Source organism: Culex quinquefasciatus, chromosome 1 (genome assembly GCF_015732765.1).
Source record: "Culex quinquefasciatus strain JHB chromosome 1, VPISU_Cqui_1.0_pri_paternal, whole genome shotgun sequence".
In the NCBI taxonomy this organism is placed as follows: Eukaryota; Metazoa; Arthropoda; class Insecta; order Diptera; family Culicidae; genus Culex; species Culex quinquefasciatus.
Window position 1 is genome coordinate 111,951,593 of NC_051861.1, and position 27,268 is coordinate 111,978,860.

Here is a 27,268-nt window from a genome sequence, read left to right on the forward strand (position 1 = left end):
TTTTTTAATTTTTCAATAGGGAATAGGCTAATTTCATAAAGTTATATTTTTATATTTTTTGATAAAGCTTAAACCACAGACAGTCTGTGCTTAAACTTTCAGCAGTGTTTTTTTTATTTTGACAATAGATAAAACATGGTATGCAACTATTGAAAATCTCAATTGAAAAAAATAGTTAAACCCTCAGTTCAACCCTTTTTTAAATAAACTTTCACAATAGGTAAAAATCCCTAAATCCGATTTTATTTTCAATGTTTTACTTTTATGTGCTCAACAGTTTTATGATAAAATTTAAAATAATTAACGATATCTCATTATTGAAAAAGTATACTTCAAAAACACAAAATAGTTGGCGAGATATAACATTGCAAATAATTACATACACTCAAACCCCGATGGTTTGACACCAACTGTTGTCAAACGAACAAGGTTACATTTTAGTCTGACACCCCTTTTACACGGAGTTCACACGCACTACCAAACGTTTGTTTTGATAGTGTGCGTGAGCGGCGTGTAAAAAGTGACAGTTCGTCACTTTTTAGTTTGACTTTGACCAACCAACTAAAAAAGTGTCAAACGAAAAAGTGACCAACCACCGGGGGTTGGGTGTATATTTCAAATGAAATTTTCCTAGTTTTTCAGAATAAATTTACAGTTTTACCCTTAATCACCCCAAAAACAAATTAAACAAATACAAAAATTCGGTTTTTGGGAATTTAACTATTTAAAAAAAACTATTTTGAGAGTTAAACATTTTTTTTACAACTTAGCTGAAGACACTAAATCGAACAGAAAATCGAACAAATGACGCAAAATGTCGTCTTTGGTCATAGAAAAGCCCCGCAAAAGGTTTTATCCCGATCTGTAAATACCATAAAATCCATTTCCTGTTTTCAAAGTCGAATTTTGATGACAGAAAAAACTTAATTTCTTATTTTTTATTCTATCAATATTGTAGTGAATTTACTCAGCATCTCGAAACAATGTTTTACAGAAATTGGCAGTATTTTTAAAAATTTGAAGGCTTCCAAAAATTACTGTTACTTTTCATTGATTCTCAAAGAAATGACTTTTGGTTTCACAGTTGATACAGCCCCTTCAAGACCAATAGGGTCCATTTCTGATCACTTTTTTTTCATTTTTACGCAAAAAAAAATATTGTCCGTTTCTTTCAAAGGTACACGCCGCGCGGCATTTCGGAATATGCCATAGACATTGTTGCCAGCGATTTTCCGCACTTTTGGTGCAATTTAAAACCTGGGTGCTGAATAGTGGTTCGCAAAACGGCCTCAATTTTGAACTGTCAAAATCGAACCAATTTACTGTTCGCCAAAAGTAGAGAGTATTGTTATCGATCATTTAAAAGTTTTGTTAGCAAGAATGAAAAATATGTGGCTTTTGAGGACCTGAAGTTGAAGTCGAGAAATCTTAAGAAAGTTGAAGACGAGTCAGCAGCCAAGAAATTTATCTGCGACATCGCAGAATGACACTCTCGCCGTAGTTCTTCGTCACCCGTAAAAATGAAAAACCTCTTCTAACCGATCAAAACTTGAAAACACACACAATTTTCCAGCAAAAAAATGTGAAAACTACACAAAATAAAACACATACTACTGATTATAAAACAGCTCATTTAAGAAAAAGTCATGCTTGTGGTTGAACATCCTCCTACTTTATAGATGTAAACAAAGTGGGATCATTCGAAAATCACGTTACGCATTCTCTCTATTCATCACCCAGTATAAAACATACCTGACAACAATGCCAGGCGATTCGAAGAAGAAGATCAACAAAAACAAAACGCGCAGTAAGTGCGGCGCGTCGTTTCGAGGCTGGTTTGCCGCGTGTCTTTCTCGGGAATACGCGCAATAAATTGGCAAGACAACATGTTTTGATGGATCAACTATGGTCCTCTTGGAACGAGCTGTCGAGTAGGACCTTTTCTGTCAAGAAGGAGATATTTTTTTAAATCGGTTTTAAAAATCTATTTAAAGCCTTCGAGGTCGTACAAAAAGTACTCAAAAAAATAAGCTCTATCGTTGTAAACAATGATATCACAAATTTAAGCTTAATTTTTAGACCCAGTTGTCAAAGTCAATAACCGAAACATTAAAGAAATCTTAGGGACATCTTTTGAAATAGAATATCTCAATTTTTTTAAACAGCTCAGAAATCTGACACCTTGATACACCTTGATTATCATCAAGAAACATCTAATAGCTGTTACGAATTTCTCACACACCGAATGTTTTATTCATTATGACATTGACTTAAATTAATTAACGTTTCATTGAAGCGTGTAATTGTCGTTTTTGAAATCTACACATTGACTACTACAATGAATGAAATTTAAAAAAATAAAATTTTGGAGGTTCTTCAAGCCAAAATAAAGGATAAAATTCAGACTAATATAAAATAAAAAATGCATGAAAACATCAAAAAAAAAAAAAAACAAATCAAACCACAAGTTGATGACACCTCCCGAAAAGTTCACGGCCTACTAGGCGAACCCATTACGAGCAGCTGCTACGTAAACAAACGGCAGATGCACCGTATTTACTAGCTCTCTTGAGGCAACCGTCCATCTCGGGTTAAATTTGTACTAATTTGGCCTACGCGCTAGTAGCGATACTCCCTGAACTGTATCTGTACTATTTTATGTACTGTTGACGAAGAGTATGATGGATTGCTGCTCCTAAAACTCGCGCACGGGTTGAAAAACGCGTCAGAAAAAGGCAAACACGAGAAGCTCTATTTTGGGAGTTGGAGAAAAAAAAGAAGGAGATTAAATCTGCACGCACACGTGCGACTGGGTTTTTTTAAACACACAGTGAAAAGTTGAGTCGATTTGTGCTCAAATAGGGTAGTTTCTTGTCAGAGTGCAGCTATGTTTTCATTTGACAGTTACGTTACCTTTACGATTGTTGACATCGAACTTCCTTGGATCAAGGCAAATGAACATGAAGGTAGTGTTGATTGCAATTTTAAACATAAAAACATTATTTTAAACTGTGTCAATATGTTAAAATCTTCCTTTTTCCCCCTCTCAACTCCAAAGCGAATGCATCAGTTGCAGTTTGTGATGCGCACCATTTCTCAACTCTCGCTCGCGGGCAGCATCTGGATCGGGAGTTTAGAAGAAAAGCAAGACGAGTGTAAGGAAGAAACCTCTGGAAAGATCAGGAACCAACTGCCAAGGAGGATGCATTTCAACGTGCGCGCACGTGTTGCTTGTTTCTATTCGTTGCGCACCACATGTGTGTTTTTGAAATTTAGGAAGGATCAAGGGGAAAAGGAAGAGGACGCCCCCGAATATAACGGCCTGGGCACGAGGGCTAGTTCGTTGTTCGGGTGAAATTTGAGTATTTTTTTCTAGGATGAGATTTCCTCAAGACGATGCAGGCTGCATGATTTTGTCGCATACGTCATATTAGGAAGAGGAGGAAGATAACTTCCTGTAGGATTTTTTTCCGAGGGACAATTTTTGGAGGTTGCGTTGCAAAAGGCAGGTGCGTTTGACCTTCCAGGAAAAACCGGAACTTTGTGTTGTGGAAGTGTCAATATTTGCGTTTCGTAAGGAGAAGCTGTGTTTTGTGGTTTTTTAGGATTACGGAACAAAAATAGTTCAAGTTTTCGTTCTTGGAATTTAAACATACAAACACTTGTTTTTCTTTTTACAAAATTAATAGAGGATATTTTAAAACTAGTACTACTAGTTTTTTCTCGAGTATAAATACCCGTCTTTGCCATAGTTTGGATGAAATTGTTATTTTAGGGTTTCGAATGGCTACAATATTTTCATACAATCAAACCCCGATGGTTTGACACCAACTGTTATCAAACGAACGGGGTTATTTTGTAAGGTTGACACCCGAGCAACTCTTTACGAAATCGGTCGATTTCGACCATTTTTATTTTTTGTACTTTTTGATTTAACTTAAACTTTGTGGGGGCCTTCCCTGTGACCAATTAAGCTATTTTGCGCCATTGGTTCACCCATACAAGTCTCCATGCAATTTTGGCTGCTGTCCATACAAAAATGGTATGTAAATACTCAAACAGCTGTAACTTTTGAGTGAATTTTCTGATCATTTGGATTTGGTGTCTTCGGCAAAGTTGTAGGTATTGTTGAGGACTTTTGAGAAAAAAATAGGTACACGGAAAAAAAAAATTTTTTTTGCATTAAAATTCAAATTCAATTTTGCATTAAAAATAATGTCAAACTTATTTTTGCATGAAACTTTGATTTTTTCCAAAAATCATTATTTTTTCAAAAATTCATAACTCGGCGGCAGATTTTTTGACCATGTTTCTCTATGGCTCAAAAGTTGCGGATTTTTGTCCCCTAAAACATATCAAAAAATCTCGAAAATCAACAAATACATATTTTGGGAAATTGAGTTTTAGTGAAAAAAAAGTTGATAAAAAAATCTGCAATTTTTTTCAGTGTACTTATTTTTTCTCAAAAGTCCTCAACTATACCTACAACTTTGCCGAAGACACCAAATTGATCAGAAAATTCACTCAAAAGTTACAGCTGTTTGAATATTTACATACCATTTTTGTATGGGAGCAATTCCAGCCCAAAACAGGAATATTTTAGGTACTTTTTTCTCGACCCTCTCCGATTTCAATGAAACTTTGTAGATATGTTATTCTAGGCATATATAAGCCATTTTTGTGTATATGGAGTCAGTTACACTCGATAATGACATTCGAGAAGGGCGTAAGTGTTTTAAATATTTTTGTATTTCGTAATTTAAATATTGCTGTATCTCGAAGCCGTTGCATCGTATCAAAAAGTGGTCAAAGACAAACTTGTAGGAAATTTGACGGGCTTTCCGAAAAAAATACACTGAAAGTTAAAAACACTCCACTTTTATGAGATTTTTTGATTTTTAAGCTCAAAAGTCAAATTTGAAGGCGAGCCAACGATTTTTTTTTGTTCAATTTTTTTGTGAAAATAGCCTAAGATGTTACAAAAAGACTCATGAAAAATGCAGGATGGAGCAACTCACCTAAAAAATACAAAAATCATTTACTGAAACTGTTTTTTTGAAAAGTGCTCTAAACGTAAAAAAATTCAAAAACCGAATACGATAATCGATTCTCCAGACAATTTTACATAAAAGTCTCCGTATTGACCATTGTCCTTAGTCCAATCCTTGTGAAGTTACAGCGGTTTTAAAAATAAAAATGTTGAAAAAATAGGTTTTTTGATGGTTTTTGGCAATTTCTATATGGCCGACTTGATTTTTCAGTCTCGAAAATATTTTTACCGGAAAGCTCGTCCAATTTCCCATAAGTTTGTATATGACCACATTTCAATTGGGTCCTAAAATAAAGCTTAGATTGCTGATATTATTGTTTACAGTGATAAAGCTTATTTTTCTGAGTTTAAAATGGATTTTTAAATCAATTTTGATTAATTATCCTCGCGATCCTTCTTGACAGAAAAACTCCTACTTGACAGCTCGTTCCAAGGGGACCATAGTCGATCCATCGAAAAAATGTTGTCTTGTCAAAAAAAAAAATTTGCATTAAAATGAAAAAAAGTGATCAGAAATGGTTTTTAATCGTGGTTTTTATCGTTGTACATAAGAATTGACATAGGGCTTTAGTACCCAATTGGATGTATGAGCTTACAGATATAGGCTAATTAACTATCCAGGTTACTATACTACACTGAAAAAAATATTGTTTTCAGTTATGAGCAATGTAATTAGCTTATATCTGTAAGCCCATACATCCAATTGAAATGTGGTCATATACAAACTTATGGGAAATTGGACGAGCTTTCCGGTAAAAATATTTTCGAGACTGAAAAATCAAGTCGGCCATATAGAAATTGCCAAAAACCATAAAAAACCTATTTTTTCAACATTTTTATTTTTAAAACCGCTGTAACTTCACAAGGATTGGACTTAGGACAATGGTCAATATGGAGACTTTTCTGTAAAATTATCTGGAGAATCGATTCCCGTACTCAGTTTTTGAAAAATTTTACGTTTAGAGCACTTTTCAAAAAAAAAAAACAGTTTCAGTAAATGATTTTTGTATTTTTTTAGGTGAGATGCTCCATCCTGCATTTTTCATAAGTCTTTTTTTAACACAAAAAATTTGAAAAAAAAAATCGTGGGCTCACCTTCAAATTTGACTTTTAAACTTAAAAATCAAAAAATCTCATAAAAGTGGAGTGTTTTTTTTCTTTCAGTGTATTTTTTTTTCGGAAAGCCCGTCAAATTTCCTACAAGTTTGTCTTTGACCATATTTTTACACGATGCAACGGCTTCGAGATACAGCAATATTTAAATAACGAAATACAAACATAATTAAAACACTTACGCCCTTCTCAAATGTCATTATCGAGTGCAACTGACTCCATATACACAAAAATGGCTTATATATGCCTAGGATAACATGTCTACATAGTTTCATTGAAATCGGAGAGGGTCGGGTACAACCGATTCCCTATTTGACATGGAATTGCTCATGGACAGCAGCCAAAATTGTATGGAGACTTGTATGGATCAACCAATCACACAAAATAGTTTATTTGGTCGTAGGGAAGGCCCTCACAAAGTTTGAGCCAAATCAAAAAATACGAATAAAATCCATTTCCGGTTTTGGTAGAGAATTGCTCAGCTTTGGACATGCTTAACCAAATATCATAATTTTCAAATAGTGACTTAATGGACACCAAGACGAATCGGACGAGACCATTATGTGATAACTGGAAAACCAGCAACGATTGCTAAATCTTCAGCAAATGCTCAGTCGAATGGACAAACGAATGTTACTGAAGTTTCAGCAAAACCAATCAACATTTAATTTGCTGATGTGATTTGATTTGATGTGTTTTGCTGAATTTCAGAAAATAACCTGTCAACGTGACAAATCGTCGCTGTCGTGCTAAATTGGTGCACGTGCATTTTGGGGCAAATTGAGTTAAGAACGCCATTTTATGTAGTTTACAATGCCTTACGTTTTGACCTTCGCAGATCCCCAGAATTCGATATCAAGCCTGAGATATTCAATAAAAATGCTCAGTAGCATTTTAGAATTGATTAGTTCCGTGGGTCTCGTGGCGCAGGGGTAGCGGCTTCGGCTGCCGATCCCGATGATGCTATGAGACGCGGGTTCGATTCCCGCCTTATCCACTGAGCTTCTATCGGATGGTGAAGTAAAACGTCGGTCCCGGTTTCTCCTGTCTCGTCAGAGGCGCTGGAGCAGAAATCCCACGTTAGAGGAAGGCCATGCCCCGGGGGCGTAGTGCCAATAGTTTCGTTTTTAGTTCCGCACACGAGTGTAGCCGACGCACTCAGAAATGAGTAACTTTCAAACCGCTCGCTGAGTCCTCTTTGTTTACGATTTCTTGCACGTTGGCGTTAAATCATCCAAGCACTCTTATTTTTTAGGTACATTGTGAGTGGTGAGTTCTCAGCTTTCAGAGCGTGAGTGACCTGAGTGAGCTCTCTCGTTTTCTCTCTCTCTCTGTCACGGACGTTTTGTGCACGCTTTTTTTTACACGAAATTAGAATTTGAAATGCGTCGATGAGAGAAATGTGATTTTGGTGCGCTTTTCAAAAATAAGTTGAGCTAAAATCAGCAACTTATCTATGAAATTTCATTCTACTTTCAAAAATTTAGGATAACAATTTTTGCTGGATATAATATAAATGTTCTTCACATTTCTTTAGATTTTTTTTTGTAATCCATAAAAAAATCATACACTCAACCCACGGTGGTTGGTCACTTTTTTGTTTGACACTCAAAGGCAAACTAAAAAGTGACGAACTGTCACTTTTTACACGGCGCTCACGCACACAATCAAAACAAACGTTTGGTAGTGTGTGTGAACTCCGTGTAAAAGGGGGGTGTCAAACTAAAAAGTGACCCCGTTCGTTTGACAACAGTTTCGGGGGTTTTAGTGTATTTCGTTCAAACGCAAACAAAACAACAACAGCTTAATTTTTCATTATTTATTTCCATCTTGCACGACCGCCTTTCCTTCCCCAGCGGCAATCACCATGAAAAGTACCACTTTTCCTCAGTTATTTTAAACTTGCCTTAATTTGTGTGTTTGACTGTGAGTTTTGCATGATTTACGCCTCCAGCGCTAGCTTACAATATCATTTTGTGTTGCATTTTAACCTCGAAAAAATAATATGATGGCGTCAGGATAGTAGGATTAGCAATTGACTGTTCCTAGTTTTGAGATATTTTTTTCTTCTTCTGTTGGGTGATTCGATGAGCTTAGTTTGTGCTGTTTTGAAAAACGTTAACCAATTTTCCAAATAGTAAAAAATATAGATTTTAGTTTGTTTTGCTTAGTTGCAATTCAAAAGTTGATATCTTTTTAGTCTTTCACCGTCAATATCCTTCTTGTTTTTTTTTTGTCAATAGTTTACTCACTTTGTTTAATAGCTAAATATCAGTTTTTTTAGTTTTGTTTTATTTTTTCGAATCTAATAATAATAGTTTTGCTTTGTCAATTTCTTCTTTTCTTTTCATTTTGCTTTGTATAAATTACTAATAGTATTAATAATGAATTGCAATAATAGTTTTGTTTTGTTTTTTGTTTGTTATATAATATAGTAATATATATCCAGTTCCTATTCTTAATAGAGACAGACAGAGACAGCTTTTTGAAAGCGCTTCTTTCTTTCACAATGTGTGTGTGTAAGTGTGTGTGTGTGTGTGTATGTTTGCTTCTTGCGTGCAAGTGTGTGTGTGCTGAAAGTGAAGGTGATGTGTGTGGTGGGATTCGAAAGCTATGCTAGTTTGTGTTTTTTTGTATGTATGTAATTTACACTTAAACGAGATTTTTGTTTTGCTTGTTTTTGATATTTACAGGTTATGTCACTCTTTACTGCAAGAGTGACACGTTTTTGATTTGTTACAAAAAATAAACATGCAAACGCTGACTTTTTTTTAAAGCGAAACCCATTTTTTGCTTGTTTTTTTTCTCTCATATCTAATGAAGGCAAAGGTAATTGCCTGGTTTTCGCGTGTTCAGTGAAGAATTCCTAAGTAGTTCTTGCATATTCACAGTAGTTTCTCGAATATCAAGTTTGTTTTTCACTTCTCAACAATAGTTTGACCTGTTCATCAATTTTTGTGAGTTTTTCCTCTTCTGACTGGTTGGTTGTTTAATGAAATCGGAACAGTTTCGATATGAAATCAATCACCTTTTTTGTTGCGTGCAGCGTCCAATTCCTCGTTCTCTGTTTTCTTTTCTATCGAAAAGCATTTCTACTTATCACATTGCTTAACTTTGTAAGAGAAAACTGTAAATATCTTGTTGGGAAATTATGTCGGAAGAATATTAGTACGGAAAGCTTTTTGAACCTCAACTGTCTTTTAATCCAAAATTTGTTCTTTAAACTGTTTTATGTAATTTCTTTTAAAACAAATGCAGCGTGTAGTTTGACAGGTTCCCAACGAAAGAGTGACCAATTCAGCATCTTTTCAAATGATTTCGTTGAAATAGGTATAGAGTTGGTAGCCAAAAATTTTAACATCACATTAAAAAACAAGAACAAATAAAAATCATCACATCAAACTGAAAAAAAAAAAAACAAAATTTTGTGTGCAATGTGCAAAGAAACATTTGAAAGAATGAGTATTTTTTTTTTAATTTTCCGCAGAAATTTTTTAAGGCCCATTTGGCACAAAATTAAGTGGAATAATGATTTTTCAAAAATGATGAACATTTGGAGCTATGCTTTCTTCAATTGTTTCAAATTTGATTTGGTTGAAAGTCAGGGTGGTTCACGATTAGGGTGATCTATAAAATCTAACATTCCAGGAATATTTTTAGGATTTTTTATTGCACTTTTAGATATGTAGTTGTGAGCATGTCAATCTAAGCAACTTTGCCGAAAACACAAAAAGAAATCCTCGCAATCTACGCAAACCTTTAAAAATCAGATTTTTTTTACGTATGGATTCAGGGTTAAGTTCAAAAGAAAAGTGTTCTGAGAACTTTAAAAGCTTTAAAAAAAACAAACACTTTCGCCTCCGAAATAATCATTTTGGACTTGAGGTCTGGTCAAATTGAATGCGCCAGGTTGCATTCAAAAGGGGAGATCGAGCACTTCAAACGCTGAACAAATCTAAGGGGTATTTTTCTTTAAACTTGAGATATCTTAATCTGAAAAGGTCAAGTTTTCATGGGATAAGTGTATAATTTCGCCCGCTGAATCTGAGTCTCTTCTTAGAATTTAGCCAAAATGTCAAAATATCGATTTTTGATCATATTTTGTATTTCTATGATTATTTAATATATACGGCATTTTTTCCAAATATATGGAAAAGCCGTTTGAAAAAAATCAAAAGCTTCATAATACAGTTAGATTTAAGGTATTATCTTAAACAATAAATTTAAAATGTGCTATCTTTCCGAAATCATACTGTAGTGAGGATCAAACAGGATATCTAAAATTTAATTTATTTAAAATCCTTGGGTGATACCCATTCTTCTATACTTAATCATATTTTTTGATAAGTTCTAGAGGTTTTTTTTTATAAATTGTTTATCGCCAACAAGGCCGATTCCGTACTACAGTCGGATTAGGGACAGCAATTTAAAGAGCACTTAAAAGTTAAAAGTTTCCAAATCCTAGACCTGCTCTCACTGAAACTAGACATAATATTGTGCCAAAAAATGACTGCAACTGCTGTCTCGTGATTCGGTACGAAAAAAGAGTTAATATCCAAGTCAAAGGCAAATGAAAAAAAAAGTCAGATATTATAAGTATTATTATTATTTGCGATAACTAATTCATGACCTGGACTTTGATATGAAAGAGAAATGTTGGCATAAGTCGCCAAATTGACCTTCCCCTTTTGCAGGGATTTTTCCCTCACAGTAAGTTGGTTGAGCAGACGTAACATTTGCACCAAATTGGGAGGGTGTCGAGCTCTGAAATGCATTTTTTTGTGGAGAACAATTAGCTCTGACTGGTACGTACGAATTGAAGCTGCTTCGAAATCTGACTGGCTATTAATATCCTTAATTTGAAAGCATTTGTGCATCTTTTTCAAGCAGTCGTCTCAAATGTTTGTTTACAAACATGTAAGTTTTGCAGAAGAATAAAAAAAACTTTATCAGTTAAAGTTTTAAGCAATATTGCGCGAGATTTCAATATATTTTTGCCAAAATAAAAATCTAAATTTATTCCATATCTGCCCACTTGAGACATGTGCAAGAAATTCCACTGCATCCCTTGCGGAAAACCCGATAGTGGGGTAATCATACGTTCCAGACTCTTAAAATTTCAAAAAAAGTGCTCGAAGTGTTCCTGTTTGAAGTTTTGGATAAAAAAGATTTGCTAAAAATAAAAGAAATCGTTTTTTATGTGAAAACTTCAGTCATTTAACTATTGAAATTATTTAACATTATTTAATCCTAATTCAAATTACTGTCCAGAATCGGTTATACGAAGCCTCAAAGAATTTTTTTTCTCACTTTGTACATAAAATTCGAGTCGCAGAGACTCCATTTTACTTAAATTTGAATGGATGATTGCCTGCTAAATAACCATGTGACACATTTTCCAACGACAAAAACGACACGTTTTTGCTAATAGGTCGAACATTTGAAGTATTTATTCGTATTTTTATTGGCCCAATCATCAATCGCAGCTGGATTTTCCATGACATATGTTTATCATAACCAGTTTATTAATTTAACCAAAAAGAGTCGAAATTTGTGGCAAATGAAAAATTAGACTTAAAATTAGTTTTTCATAGTCACTACTTGTAGAAAATTCAATTTCTATTCCGAATCTGTAATAACATTTGAGTTTTAGAGTGGTTTTGATATCATTTGATATATATTTCGGAAAAGAGAGAAATATCGTGACGTGCAACGCCGGAATGTTCCAAATGCATTTTTTTTTTTCAATACTCCATCACCGCCATTTTGGATTTACAAAATCCAAACTTAAGCTCATCATTCAAAAAAAAAAAAGACAGTGAAATTAATTTTCGTGATTCGATTATCTGAAGATTTTATTATCAAATGTGAAATTTTTCCAAGGCCTCTTGATAATAGAATCTGAGTTGTAGTCCGATTTTGAAAAAAAAACATCAAAAGCAAAAATTAGGTATTTTTTACAAAATGTTAGAGATTTTGAATGACACAAGAACTGAATAAATATTTAAATTTGGAATTTTAATTACTTAAATATTCTCAAGTTAAAAAAAAAGAGAGAAGGAAAAATTATTGAGCATTTTTTTGGATTTTCTAGTGCAAAGATCAATAATTTTAAATTTAAATTTGACAACACTCCAAGCAAAAGGTGACCAATTCGATGTCTTCGATGTTTGATCTGATGATCAAAATAGCTATCGAGTTGGTGCCCAAATATAATTACGGCAAAAAACAGTTACAATGCAAAAAAAAAAAAAAAACATCTGAAATAATTTATTATATATTATTTATTAATAAATTAACCGTTTCAATGTAAAATCGACCAAAAATCAACAAATGGAATCTAAAACTGGTGTCGTTTTAAGTATTTCCATGTCAAGTCAAAATATAATTCGGTCAGATCATATTTGTTTTTAACTTGAGTTATTTTTCAATTTTGTCAGGCATTCGCCTCCTCAGCAATTTAAATTTTGTTAAACATGGATTCAAGAAGAACATTTGATTCCGTTTTTTTTCATTGATTCTTCCACAGTTTTCCCAGCTTAACTTTACAAACTCGACAAAGCCAACAACCAACAAAAGCAACAAGAGTTAAAAGAAAAGAGAACATATCACCAACAAATGCACAATTTTGGTGTGATCTGTGTAAAGCACCGTTAAGGCTATTTATGCAACGAAACTGAATGAAATGCTTCTTTGCTTTCCTCTCAACTTTTATAATTACACAACACACACAAAAAAATGGTTCAATTTTGTGACAAAGAGATACCCATTTCTCTTCCAAAAAATGTCCGACCAGCAGTGCAGCATACTCTATCTAAGACAACTATTTACAGTCATCGACCTCGACGTCCTCCCCCTTCCCTTCCCGTTCCTGCTCCCTTTCCGGTCATCCGGTGGAACCGTTCGTCGCGGAATTGGTCGTCGTCGTCCCCGGTCCAAACTTGCTGCTAATCTTGTGCGACGCACTGACGATGGCCATTTCGTGCTTCGAGTCCAGATCGCAGTCGTAGAGGCCCGAAAGGGAGTCCAGCGAAAGGAGGCGGCTGCTGGCGCGCGAAGAGATGGACGTGTCGTCCACGTCGGGGGCGTTGTACAGGGAGTTGACGTCCGAGAGGGCACCCTCGGCGTCGGTCAGGCCGGCCTCGTTCAGGAGCGAGATGTTTTCGAGGCCGGGCTCGTCGGTGATGTAGCCGGTGCTTTCGGCGCCACCTGGAGAAGAGGGGAGAGAAGGGAGTCGTTGTAGGAAAATGATTTATTTAAAGATTATTTTTTGATATTTTTTATTCATTCCGGAATAGGCAGCATTAATATCATACACTCAACCCCCGGTGGTTGGTCACTTTTTCGTTTGACACTTTTTAGTTTGTACCCCGTTGGTTTGACAAAGTCAAACTAAAAAGTGACGAACTGTCACTTTTTACAAGGCACTCACGCACACTATCAAAACAAACGTTTGGTAGTGTGTGTGAACTCCGTGTAAAAGGGGTGTCAAACTAAAAATTGACCCCGTTCGTTTGACAACAGTTGGTGTCAAACCATCGGGGTTTGAGTGTAATACAATAAATTCATAGTTGTTTGTTTTCTAGATGGTCGGATTTTTTTTTGGTGGCAGAGCCCAATTACATAAATAACACGCAAATGACTTTTTTTTTGCAATTCCATTGTGATGAAACGGTCTACCTTTCTTCGTCAAAACTAACAGAGAGGCAAAGTACTTTTAGCATCCATTTCAGTGCTCAAAAATTCACTTGTATAGAAATACGTTTCGTTGCTGTTTTGGAGTTTAACATTTAATTATTTCTACTTCGACAAAGTTATTTCTATTTCCTTAACACATTTTATTGTTGTATTGGCATTGTGCAGACCACTTCTGAATATGATAATTCTGCATTATTTTATCGCATTCGCATTCGCATGGAGATGGTGATCTTAGCGGGTTGCAGACTGGATTTCTTCATGTATATGTGATGATTGTCCAGCCCAGGTTGCTTAGAAAATGATTAAAGGGAATTAAAACCAATTCTACCCGAACAGGACAGGCAGCACCATGAAAGCCATCCATTGCCGGCCGCTCCCATCTCCACCATTCACCGGGAGAGGAAAAAGGATTCGGAGCACGGGAAATGTTGATGCTTGACTTACTTAGAAAAGGTAGCGAAACCGCAGGCTCTTTTTCCCAACCCTATTGTGGAACTCGAACAAATTGACCGTTTGACCAAATTTGATCGAATTTAAACAACAGGGCTGCGTAAGCGTCGCGTGGAGTTGGTATTTGTGTAGGGTAAAGGTCTAGGAGTCGCTCTAAGCAAGCGATACGACCATTGGCATAAATGAGTTTAGATGGTGTGACATTAATCTCAAGGCAAGCAATCGGATGCTGTTGTCGAGACACTTCCCGTTTATTTATTTGTGATATGTTAGAACTTTTATGTAGTGTTATATTATTCTCAAGGCAATAAAAAAGATGCTGCTGTTGAGACAGTTTTTTTTTTAAATTTAAGTTTTTGGTAATTTTAAAGCTTATCCCGACGTGAATATTTAGTTAAGATCAAATCTTAGGCAGCCGGCTGCGGAAAGATAGTATCCGTGTTCAATATAATTATTTCTACTCCTGACTCTTTTGGCCACCGGGAAATTAATGTGAATATTTATTTTACTATACAAAAACCAAGAAAAATATTATAAATGACGGGAAAATATTCCAGCAAAGGGCCGTTTTTCTATGCTTATCGCGCTTATCGTGAAACAAGTTTCATAATTTTACCACGGAAATAATATTTGAAATGAACTTTTATGGAGAAAAAAAACCTTAAATTATACACATATTCTTCAATGAGCCGGAACAAGGAGATCTTTTAAACTATTGTATGTTGAGAAAAGTTTACAAAATACAATAACAGCATTTTAAATAAGTTAACCTCCTTACAAATTAAAATGCATGTCACTAGTTAGCTTACTATTCCAGAAAAATCTTTTGAAACAACAAAAAAAACAAGAAAAAAAAAATAAAAAAAAGTATATCGTTAGGAGAATTCAAATCTTTGGCAACACTGTCACAAAAAAGTTATCTAGATCAGTTGTGCCGGCTCAAACCCTTTCTCGCACACACTCACGCCTCCTCATACACACTTTCAAACTCTCATTTCTCAGAAGAATTCCTATTGGAATTGGCTCACCCGATTTTGCTCTCCGCTAATTCTGTAACAACTTTTCAATAGGGCGAAACCCTCAGATGTAAACAAACTGAGTTTTTGTCAGAATCATATAAAGCGAACAAAACTGATTCTAAAACACCCTCCATCATCACAAAATTCCGAAAATACGTAGTTTTACAAGCAAAAAACAAAAGGGCTTATCAACAACATCAATCAAAACAAACCAATTTGAGTTTCCGCCCTTGTGTTTTCATCCAATCACGAGGGGCGAATGTAGTGTTTTCTGCAAGTTCCGACGAATATTTAGAAACACTAAATTTTCGTTATAATCTAGTGAATTTTAACCTGACAATCCTCAAAATGGATCAAAATGTATGTTTTTGATGTCTCTGACCACAATTCCACAACAAACACAGATTTGTATGATCCTAAATACATAACTTTTTAACTTCAATTATTGTAGTATCGGATTCACAATCTAGATATGAAGGTCCATAATTTACCGGTTCTTGGGACATCCGGGGATTCTGGGTCGAGCAGTTGCAAGACAAAAAGTTAGTGTAAGGAGGTTTAGGAGGAATGCCGTACAAAATCATCGCCTCCGTAACCATTGAAGCTAAGCAAAGATTGAGAAGGCAGGATGGTGTCGCGGGGTGGTCTAGTCGTCAGGTGCCATGTCTCCCACTTCCGGCGGGGACACCCCAAGGAACGTCACTTCAATATAGACCACATCGTCAAACCAACTTGCTACTTACGGTGTATCCTAGCTCAACGAGTCTTGGCCTGAACCGGACTCCTTATGAAGGCTTTCTAGACCAATTTTTTATCACTGAGCTTGCAAATATCACTGTATTATCACTGACTGTAACGTTTCACAATGATAAAATAGTTGTTTCACCACATTTTTCTATAAAAACCCGAAAAGTGAACAAAAACCAAAAGGGCGAATCTGTTGTTTACTTTTGCTTTGTGGCGTAACCTGACGGGCTAAACCGTTGTTTTGGTTGAGTGGGTGGCGAATACGGTGGGGCGAAAATGGAGGCACGCTCTTCAAAAAGGCGTAATTTGTTTTTCTCAATTTTTAAAAGCAAAAACACCTTAATTAATTTCAAATTGCTCTCTATGATGAAATTATTGCTATTTTCTACACAGAAAAAAATATGTAAATTTACACAGCACGTAATTTCTGTTTCTTATGTAAACTCACTCAATGTAATGTTGAAATATAATGTAAAGAGTAAAAAGTCATGGAAATTACTCTAATGTAAATCTAAATCTAATGTAAATCATGAATCTAATGGAAACGTTGAGAATGGAAACTCAAATCTGATGAATTTCTACCCGTGTTCAGCTTCCTGTAAATTCCTATTCAATGTAAATCATATATCCAATGTATTTCTGCCAAACGTTGACTTCAAAACTACCCGAACTAAAAATAGTTATATTTGGTTCTCTTTCTATCGCTCTCATACTTCGCTGGCCCACTGCCTGAGCCTCGCCCTGAACAAGTTGATGCTTTAGCCGATCGTTTATAAAATGCGAAGATGGCTCAGTCAGCAGCGGGTAGCAGCAGTAACACCGAACATCCTACCCGTCGTCCGTTCGATTCCAGTCCAGCGTTATTCCACTTGGCCGTCGACGAGAAAGCGTCCCCTAGCTGTGAAACAATTTTTTAAATCATAATTTCCTTTTGCTGCCCGCTTCACTCATTTTAAAATAGAACATAGGCCACACCCTTTTCCTACTGCAATCCAAGTCGAGCTTCTCATTCCCATTGGCTAATCAGAATTAGTTGATTTGAACTAATGTAAATTCCAAAAGTAATGTAAATTCGAAAACTAATGTAAATTTTCAAAACTAATGTAAATTTCCAATGAATCTAATGTAAATTTCCAATGAACCTAATGTAAATATACATAATTTATCATGATACCTTTTGGTACATGATAAATAATGTAAATTTACAGAAATATTTTTTTCTGTGTATTACGTTTTGAAAAAAATGATGGTTTTTATGCTTTTTTGTGGAAATAGGAATTGATCGGAATTGCAAAATTTTGAATGTTGATTTTCTCGAAACGGCAGGATCGTATGTTTCGCCCTTTTGAAATGTTGTTACTGAATTCTGCTGTTGGCCCGAAGGAAAGTTCCATGAAATCCTTCACTGCAGCCAGATAAATCTTTCCTTCGAGCGCACCTCCTCTCACCAAACAACGGAGATTTCAAGCAAACCACAATGTAGCTCAGCCAATCACACAGACACACATCCAGAATGAACTCGATCGAGAGATTCTATTTCACTTTCAGCATTTTTCGCCAATCCAACCGACCAATGAGTCACTTTTTCAAATTGATTTTTTTGCTGTTATTAATCTACATTAAGTATTTTTTTCTAACTTCGGCTTTGAATTTCACTCGCGACAAATCAATTAAATTGCTATTTTTAAACTATGCCACCTCAAGAAAAACAATCATTTTGGCACCACTGACTCGCATACGAGTTGCATAGAAACTTTCATACAACCACGCTGCGGAACGATGAAAACTGAAACCACCCAAAGCAACCTGTCAAGATGTCGCGCAAATCAAACCAGAACGAAAATAACATAAAACAAATTATCACAAAACTACAGTTTTGCCTCAAATTTCGAAGAAACTCCATGTTTCTCGTGTGAAGCCAGGTCACCCGTCTCGAATTAACTACTTTTGCCACGGCCTTCGGTAAAATTTCACAGTTAAAATGCTAATTTAAAAACGCGCGACGGAGTACACAACCGGGCTGGATCAGAGCTGCCAGCAATCTCGATAATTCTGCATTATTTTATCGTCCATTAAATTTCCAAAACATTGTTGTCAGTCTACAAAAAACTAGATTTGCAAATTATTTTCAAATGTGTTTAATGTAAAATATTTTCTTTGTTGATTCATGAAAACTGTTTTAAAAAAATGTTCTAAATATAAAAAAGTGTATATTTACCAAAATAATGGTTCAAAACCTTTGCTAATTCCAAGTTCAGCTAATTTTTTTTTTAATTTTTATTCTATGATTTATTTCTGAAAATAATCAACATCTCATTGGATATTAACTTAATAGGATTTCTTAATACTTTGTGATTTTTTTGGTCCCTCAGAATGCTATTGCCAATCCATCCCACTGAGAATTTTGGCTCGAGCTTCGAGTCGATCTGGCTTGAGATCGAGCCTGAATCGAGTCGAGGCTCATGCAAAAATTCTCAGTGGGATCTTATGTATGACAAGGGTTGCCAGGTTGCCAGATAAATCAGGAAATTCCCGATTGTTCAAGTGTCAGTCAGAATTATCATTATCCGTGCCGGATTTGCTTGTTATCTTTTGCATACTTGGATTCAGAGTAAGATGTAACGTTTTATAATAAAGATTTCTATTAGTACGTTTTTTAAATTGCAGATCGCAGATCCGATGATTTTTTTTTTTTCAAAAATTAACTGATACATTTTTAAAGAGTATTAAAACTCTAGAGTGTTTTTAATGGCCGTATAAACAAAATTTTTAAATATAGCTTTTTGGGTGTTTTTAGAACGTGCATTGAGTCAGGGATATTTAAAAACACTCAAAAAGCAAAAAATGAAAAAAAAACTATAACTGTAACAATGCCAAAAGCATTTCTAAAATTAAGAAATCGGGATTTAAATTTGAATTTTTATTTTTTGCCCCTGAAACTAAAAAAATGAAATCAGCCTAAATATTAAAAAATATTAAAAACCATGACAAAAATGACTTTGCAAACTACTAGATTTTTGAGGCACCAATTCGATGCCCATCATCAGGTGAAATAAACAGATATCGAATTGGTTACCAACTAGAAATGTCAGAATATTTTGAACTAGTGGTGAGCAAAACCGCTCTTTTTTTAGGAGCCGCTCTTTTTCGCTCAATAAAATAAGCGGCTCTTTTGAACGGCTTTTTCGCTTTTTTAATAATTTTGATGAACTGGCTATTTTAAAGCATGGTTTTTATGCTTTTTTTTTATTAAATTAAAAATAAATATTTGACAAAAAAAAACTAAAAGCAAGAAAATTCACATGCAAACCATTGGAACTAGGAAGTTTTCCTTGTTATGCATTTCAAGATACTGAAATTTATATACAAATTTGCAAAAAAAAAAGGTTTGGTTGAGAGTACTTCCTTTAGAAAATATGTCGATTTAGCTTTCAAAAGTTGGGAAATAGCCACTCATTTGTCTGTTTTATCCTGAATAACTTGAATAAAATTTTGTGGGACAACTTTGACAAATTTGACATTGATTTATGAGCATTGAAATATTTGAAATTACATTTTCACTCCACAAAAACAAATTGAACAGTACAATTGGTTAGAAATTAATCGAATTATATTTCTAAACTTAAAAAAAAACTTTTATTTATTTTTATTTTTTTTTATCTTCAGACGTTTTTTTTTCAAATGCCCGGAGTTAGAGAAAGAATCGCGTTTCTTTTTTTTGTGAACCAAGGTTCATTCGCATTCGCTCTTCGGAGTGAACCGGCACTTTGAGCGGCTCGCTTTGTTGCCCACCTCTATTTTGAATATAATCAATATTGTTCAATCAGCCCGCAAACGTGCCGAAAAGTTTGGTTATGTTAATGTTAGCAAAAAAGAAGGATTTTTTTTAAAAGAAATAAGGCGTTTTTTATTCGCAAAATTAAGTTTTTATATGGTACAGCCTGATTTGTTTTAACCTTCATGTGAAAGCTATTTTTGTCATCTTTCGATTGATGTATCGACTGACTGTAAATTTTTACGTTTTATATCGAGTTTTTAAAGAAATACATTGACCCTTCAAATCCGGAGGTAAACAAACTTTGGTTTCTCCAGGAGCACATACATAAAATAAAAAATATTGAAATTGAAATTTCAAGCCATTGCACAGTGGACGAAATCGGACCCTAAACCTGTTTTCAAATGTTAGATCAGAATTAAAAAATCTGAAAATATCTTTATTTGTAAAGATCAGACAATTTTACATTAGAATGATTATTCGCACTCGATAGTTTGACACAATAAAGTTGGTATTTATAACAAATAAATAAAAAAAATGATGTAAACGGCAGTTTGATTGATTGACTGATTTTTTATTCGGTAGGAAAAGCCACCAAAGCAGTAGCACCAAAAACCTACATCATTTTAATACAATATAAATGATGACAAATAATTAAATTCTTACCCGTTGCCTCCTCCCGGCACTCGTCATCGCTCCACTCCGACTGACTCTCCACCGGGTTCGAATCCAGCGACTGGTGGTTGTGGTGCGAACTATGGCTATTGTTGTGATGACTGTGACTGTGATGACTCAAATCTCCTCCTCCTCCTCCTCCAACTCCCCCCAAGACCACCCCAACCGGCGTCCCCCGATTGTGGCCCGCACCGTACTTGAGCTCGTCCGAGATGTAATTCCGCGTCACGGCATCACTTGGCCTCCTCTCGACGCCACAGGATCGCTGCTGCTGCTGCTGCTTCCGCCGGAACTGCCGCTCCGCTTCGTCTTCGTCCTCCTCCTCCTCTTCGGATTCCACCTCGGACTCTTCCTCCTCCTCTTCCTCCACCTCATCCGGTTCTTCGTCGTCGTCCAGCATGTCGTCCGAGTCCCGGCCCCGTCCCCGGTAGATGGCCTCGTTCGACAGCCGCAGATCTTCGTCCGCTTCGATGTTGGAGGAAGTTTCGTTGGAGGACTTTTTCGTGCCGACGGCCAGCCGGGACGCCAGCTGCTGGTGCCGGTTCCGGAACCGTGGCGATTGTGTCAGCGAAGACGAGTGGTGGGCGTGGTGGTGATGGTGATGCGGTTGGTGGTGGTGGCCTCGACTGTCCATCGAGTTGCCAGCGCTCGCGTTGCCAGCCGTCGTCGACGTCCGGTAGTCGTGGATGATTTCGCACGATTCCGTGTCGGAGGTTTGCCTGGGAAGGGGAGAATTGATATTGTTTTATAGAGTACTGGCAATTATTCAGAAATTATTTTAAAAGGATAGAATAATAACGGCAAATGCAAACTCCTTGCCTTCTATCGGATGGGGAAGTAAAACGTCGGTCCATTTGCGTAAAAGAGGTTTTGGGTGACTCACCACACATAACCTTCGGACGCCTAGAAATGAGCAGAAACTTGCAATAGAGATCACAAAAGACCCGGGGGTCGTTAAAGTGAATTGCTTTGCTTTTTTCGCAAACTCCTTGACATTGACGCTTGGGTGGCACGTCGACGAAAATCTAACATCTTAATTTGTCTAATTTTATCGAGAGATCGCTGATTTTTTTTTTTTGGAAATAAATAGTTTCAAAAACAATATTTCAAAGCAAATTTACTGAATTATTTATTCATCATTTTCATAACAATTTTAAAATATAGAAATTTGGACCAAATTTTTAAATACCAAATTGACTACCAACAATTACGAATTCAAAATTTTACGACTCTTTTTGGTTTTCTCGGAACTCTTTGATAAAAGAAATATTTTGATAAGAACATCTCAAAACTTAAAAAAATCATGGGCAGTTCAGTTACCCGTTTATTAGCAATTAATATTGTTTTTTTTTTTTTGCAGTTTTTATGTTTGCAACAATGTAATAATTTCTTATCAATAGAATCTGAATAACTGTGGTCCAAGCTTTAGATTTAAATGAAGAGAGTCCATTTGACACAAGTTTAATTGATGTTTTCTCATAACCGAGCTAGAACATATTTACAAAACAATTAAGCAATTCTCTGAGATTTCGGTCATTCGTTTTTTTTTTGTATTTTTTAATCCGGCTGAAACTTTTTTGTTGCCTTATAATTTTCCTTATAATTTTCCATACAATTTGGCAGCTGTTCATACAAAAATGATATATGAAAAAACTGCATCTTTTGAAGGATTTTTTTGATCGATTTGGTGTCTTCGACAAAGTTGTAGGTATGGATAAGGACTACACTGAAAAAAATATACACGGTAAAATTTTTTTGGTGATTATTAATTTCATTTTTTGTCACAAAAATTTAATTTGCAAAAACAGTATTTTATTTTTTTTATTTCTTTCGTGTTTTAGAGGATATCAAATGCCAACTTTTCTGAAATTTGCAGAACGGGCCAAAAATTTTTGAACGAGTTATGAATATTTAAACCACTACTGATTTTTTGAAAAAAAAAAGCGAAATATTGTTCGAATAATTTTTTCAACTTCATTTCTAGATGTAAAATTGAATTTGCAATCAAAAAGTTCTCTAGTTAAATTTTGATAAAGTGCTCCGTTTTCAAGTTATAGCCATTTTTAGGTAACCTTTTTGAAAATAGTCGCAGTTATTTTTGAAAATTAGTGTCCATGTTTGCCCACTTTTGAAAAAAAAACAGTTTTGAAAAGCTGAGAAAATTCTCTATATTTTGCTTTTTTGGACTTTGTTGATACGACCCATAGTTGCTGCGATATTGCCATGCAAAGGTTTAAAAACAGGAACATTGTTTTTTTTCTAAGTCTCACACAAACAACCCACCATTTTTGAACGTCGGTATCTCAGCAAAATATTGGTCCGATTTTCAATGTTAAAACATGAAACATTCGCACAGTGGGTAAGAAAGGGATTATTATGCAACTTGCATGCACCTCGGAAATTCCTTCTGGAGGTTGTAGTAAATATATATATCCTGAATAATGCTGCAAAATTGCTTCTTTTGACATAGACATAGTTTCATCCAAATCAAAAAATGAAAATTTAAATATCGCGAAAAAATTTCCAAGGCTACTCAAAATTGAAACTTTTTGATACAAGGGCTGAAATGTTGTACTGAAATGGGTGCTGAAAAATTGAACTTTTTAAGCAATTATATCGAATAGTAATTCTTTTGGATATTGTTTTAATTTAAACGGTTAATTGACTAAACACATGGAAATATGACTTAAAATTTCATTTAAAAAGTGTTAGTCGAAATTGCAAAAAATATTACATGCAAATTGTTGCGAAACTGGATTGTCATAAATTGTCACTTTTATGTTTTTATTTTGAAAACTATTTAAACTTGACATTTGATTTTTATTTTTTTTATTGAGAAGTTCAATAAATGCAATTAAAACATTTGATGTATTTACTTAAACAAAATTAAAAATAGCTTGAAAAAATGTTTTTCAATTTCCAGTAACAGGTTATTCAAAAAATACTAATCAATACGGTAATCCCGTTCGTAATTTTTCAGGAAAATTGTTCACCACTCTTAAATGCTCTATATTTAATTCAATGCAGCTCATATTTTTGGGTACGGGACTGGGCCATTCGGCAGAAAATTATTCGGCAGAATGACATTCGGCGGAAAGCCGAACGGCAGAAAAACAATCGGCGGAATGGGTCATTCGGCAGAAAAGGTCATTCGGCAGAAAATACGTTTGGCAGAAAAGCTTGTTTGGCAGAAAATCAATTGGCAGAATGTCATTAGGCGGAATGGTACAAATGGCAGAATAACTCGTTAGGCCGAATAAGTCGTTTGGCAGAATGTCGTTGAGCGGAATAGTACAAATGGCAGAATAACTCATTGGGCCGAATAAGTCGTTCAGCAGAAAACCATTCAGCAGAAAGCTTTGTTTGGCAGGATCTCTTCTTAGTTGGAAACGTTCGAAAACAATACACAAAACAAAAATGAATTAAAAATCTATTTGTTTAGACTCAAAATCAAAGTACAAAAAGATCACATTTTCGCGGTACTTTTGTACACCTTGCTGAGTCCGTCCATCGTTTGTCGTCCGTGCAACCGTACGACGTCAAAATTCAAAATATCAATATTTTTCGACATTGTTAAGCGGTTTTCTAGCGACGACGCACGGTTTTGTTATTCAGGACCATTGTGGTGTGCTGTAATTTCGGTTTTCAGGTCAATCATACAAAACAAATAACTTGTTCGAGCTTCAGCATTATCTTGGCGTTTCTCTATTGCGTGATTTCTACTCGAAACTAGGTGTCCACAGGTTTGAAACGGTAAAGGTAAGAACAAGATTATTCGTTTGACGCAGTGGTGGACGCAGCACTTTGCGCCAGTTCGATTTTTCTGTGATCTGTCAGTTGAACAATCTACAGAGCATACTATGTTCAATGGTCGATGACAGGCAGGCTATGATGACAGCCGCAAAGTTCTGCGTCCATCACTGCGTCGAACGGATAATCTGGTTCTTAGCTTGAGGTGAAGCCGTTGATCATTTTCGAAGAAAATTGATCATCATCATTATAAAATACAAGCCTTACCCGACAAACTTCGTTCTGCTTTTTTTCGTTTTTGACGTTTTTGCTTTTTGCTAATTCAGTCTCCTGTGATCAAAATTTGAGTTTACGTACATTTTTCCATACAATCTGCAGATGCTCCGGAATCGCTCAAAGAGTGGCCAAAGTGGAAATTTTTAGCATATAAACCTTCCTTGGGCTTACACCAACCTAACGCAACAAAAGCACCTCGATCCGACACTCCGTATTGAACTGATTCGCGTTCGAACAAAACCGTCGAATTTTTTATATATATATAGATTCTGTATTAAATTCAATTTAACGAATTTCAGCACCAAAAGGAATCAGCATGTGCCGGTTATTACCTTCTTGAAGCCACTGAAAGAATTTTTGATCTAAATCAAATGTGCTTCAAAATTTATAAAATTTTGTGGCACAGTCATTGACGTCCTACTTGGCAGTCATTGATTAATGACGATTTCCATAAATTTTCAAGGAATGGGATAATCGTTACCAAAAAGAATCAGCATGTGTAGGGCACTATTCTAAACAACTTGTTGGAGGAATTTTGTCAAAATAATGAAAGCGACGCAAAATTTATATCTTTGAACGAAAAATCATGACAATGATGGAAGTCTTCACGTTAAGATAATCCAAACCTCTCTTTACAATTATTTATCGCTGTCGTGCTGTTTTGTCGTACGTCGTATTTGACGTTCCGAGAAAAACGAGTTTTAAAGTTTGATCTTGAATAAACAAAAACGAGAGCACGCAATGTAAACAATAACAATTACAGTATGTTTAGTTGACCATTCTGTGCATTGCCCCGAAGTTTGGCTGAATTTGGTTGCCGGAGTCCCGAAATATAATTGAAAAGGTTTACGGTAGTCGAGCTCGTATCTGTGTCAAACGCTTTCTGACCTGAAATCCCTTTGGCCAATTGGGTCCTAAAATGATGTTTAAATTTGTGATATTATTGGTCATAACGATAAAGCTTATTTTTCTGAGTACAACGACCGCAAAGGATTTAAAATGGATTTTTAATTCAATTTAAAAAAACCCTTGAAAATGATATTATATATAAAAAAAACAAAATTTTCGTTTTACTTGCTACTGGGACTGATAAGCCGAGAACTAAATTTGAGAATTGATCCACCAGTTAAAACATTAACTTCACGGTCCTTCTTGACAGGAAAGGTCCTACTTGACAGCCCGTTCCAAGGGGACCATACTTGAGCCATCGAAAAATGTTGTCTTGACAATATTTTTTGCATTAAAATGAAAAAAGTGATCACAAATGGTTTTTATCGTGTTTTTACAGTTGTTCATAAAAATTTACATAGGGCTTTAGTACCCGATTGTCGCACTTACATCAAATTTCAGGCTGTGTCAAGATAGCACGACAAGTTTGAAACTTCTTTCATATGGAAAATGACAAAAATGCACGAAGTTTTTTTTTTGGTTTTTGTGGAATATCTCAGTATTTAAAACGAATTTTGGGGGTCTGTTTCAGAATTTCGATTGATTGACTGGGAATAATTTTCACTTGTACTGCACAAAATTTCACAATTCTAATGATAATGGCAAACACGACAATGTAGGTTAGGGCAGAGTAGTCATCAATGAGACACGGGGAACAATGATAAAATGGCTCTCACAAGTAGTAGTTTCAACCAAACAGGCTCATATTTTGGGGAAGGTGTGTCTACACGATACACGTCTGCCATAATAGTGGCTTTGGTTATGGAAGCTCCCTTGAAAAGTTATTCATAAATGTTTGATTCTGGGGTGTAAAAGTAAATTATGGACAAAAATTAGTTTTTCGCTCATAGGCAGCCGTAAACACCAAAACTAACATTTCTCCAGATTTTTTTTTTACGTTTCATAGGGAATGAGTTGGGCTACAATGTCCTTTCATTTGGTTTGGCCAAAATTAAGAATATACCGAGAATCCAGGGCTACCTTATTGTTTCTCACTCCTTTCAGCCCATGGGTAACAATGAGACACTTTGATTTTTCTTCTTTTCAAAATCTATGTAACTAGGGCGATAAAAATCATGGATTTAGCTCAATACTGTTCATTGGTGAAAATCTACTCTTCAATCTGAACAAGAATAGCCGTTTTAAATAGCTTGAAAGATTAGTTTTTGCTCTTTCTTGTGCTTTGGTTTTTAAATGTATCAAAATTTTTAATCCAGTGTGATTCAAATTAAATAAGTCTCTTATTAATACATATTTTTATTTTTACATGACATGACCAGAAAAGCTTCAACAATTTTTTAAAATGTCTAAAACAACAAATAAAAAAACAGCAGATAAAATCATAACAAACAATATTTTACAAATTATCTTAATGTCCCTACCGCCAACTGGAGAAAATCTGAAGTACAAACTGAATAAGTACACGAGATTTCAGAGCAATTAATTTGGAGATCGGTGTACTAATTGTTTTGTTCTGTTTCTGTTTTAACCGAAATCAATCAGAAAAATCAAAACATTATGCAAAAATAAACTAAAACAGCTGTTCTGATTCGATACATTCGTCTTTGTTGCCAAAGATGTTTCATAAAAAAATATTTAAAATTACTTTTTTTCAATTTAAATTCATGAATATAAAAGTGAAGCGAAAATATTTCAAGCGCTAAGCAATTTACGGCAATTTACGGATCTGACAATTATTCTCTATAAGTAAAATTATGCTTAATATTTTATTTTTATTTTTTAATCGTTGTTCATCTATTCCACAAC

At 35.1% G+C, this 27,268-nt stretch overlaps 1 protein-coding gene across 5 annotated transcripts in view; it reads right to left on the bottom strand.

The window, feature by feature from the left end:
- Positions 1–7,967: 7,967 nt before the first annotated feature.
- Positions 7,968–27,268, bottom strand: part of LOC6050933 (Ca(2+)/calmodulin-responsive adenylate cyclase) — an 88,055-nt gene continuing 68,754 nt past the window's right edge. For all 5 annotated transcript variants that reach the window (XM_038249744.1, XM_038249747.1, XM_038249746.1 and 2 more), the window contains 2 exons: positions 20,519–21,246; positions 7,968–13,372 (listed from right to left, as the gene is read on the bottom strand). In XM_038249744.1, the coding sequence (XP_038105672.1) occupies positions 13,050–13,372; positions 20,519–21,246 (1,051 nt within the window). In that variant the 3' untranslated portion in view covers positions 7,968–13,049. The remainder of the gene's footprint in view (positions 13,373–20,518; positions 21,247–27,268) is intronic.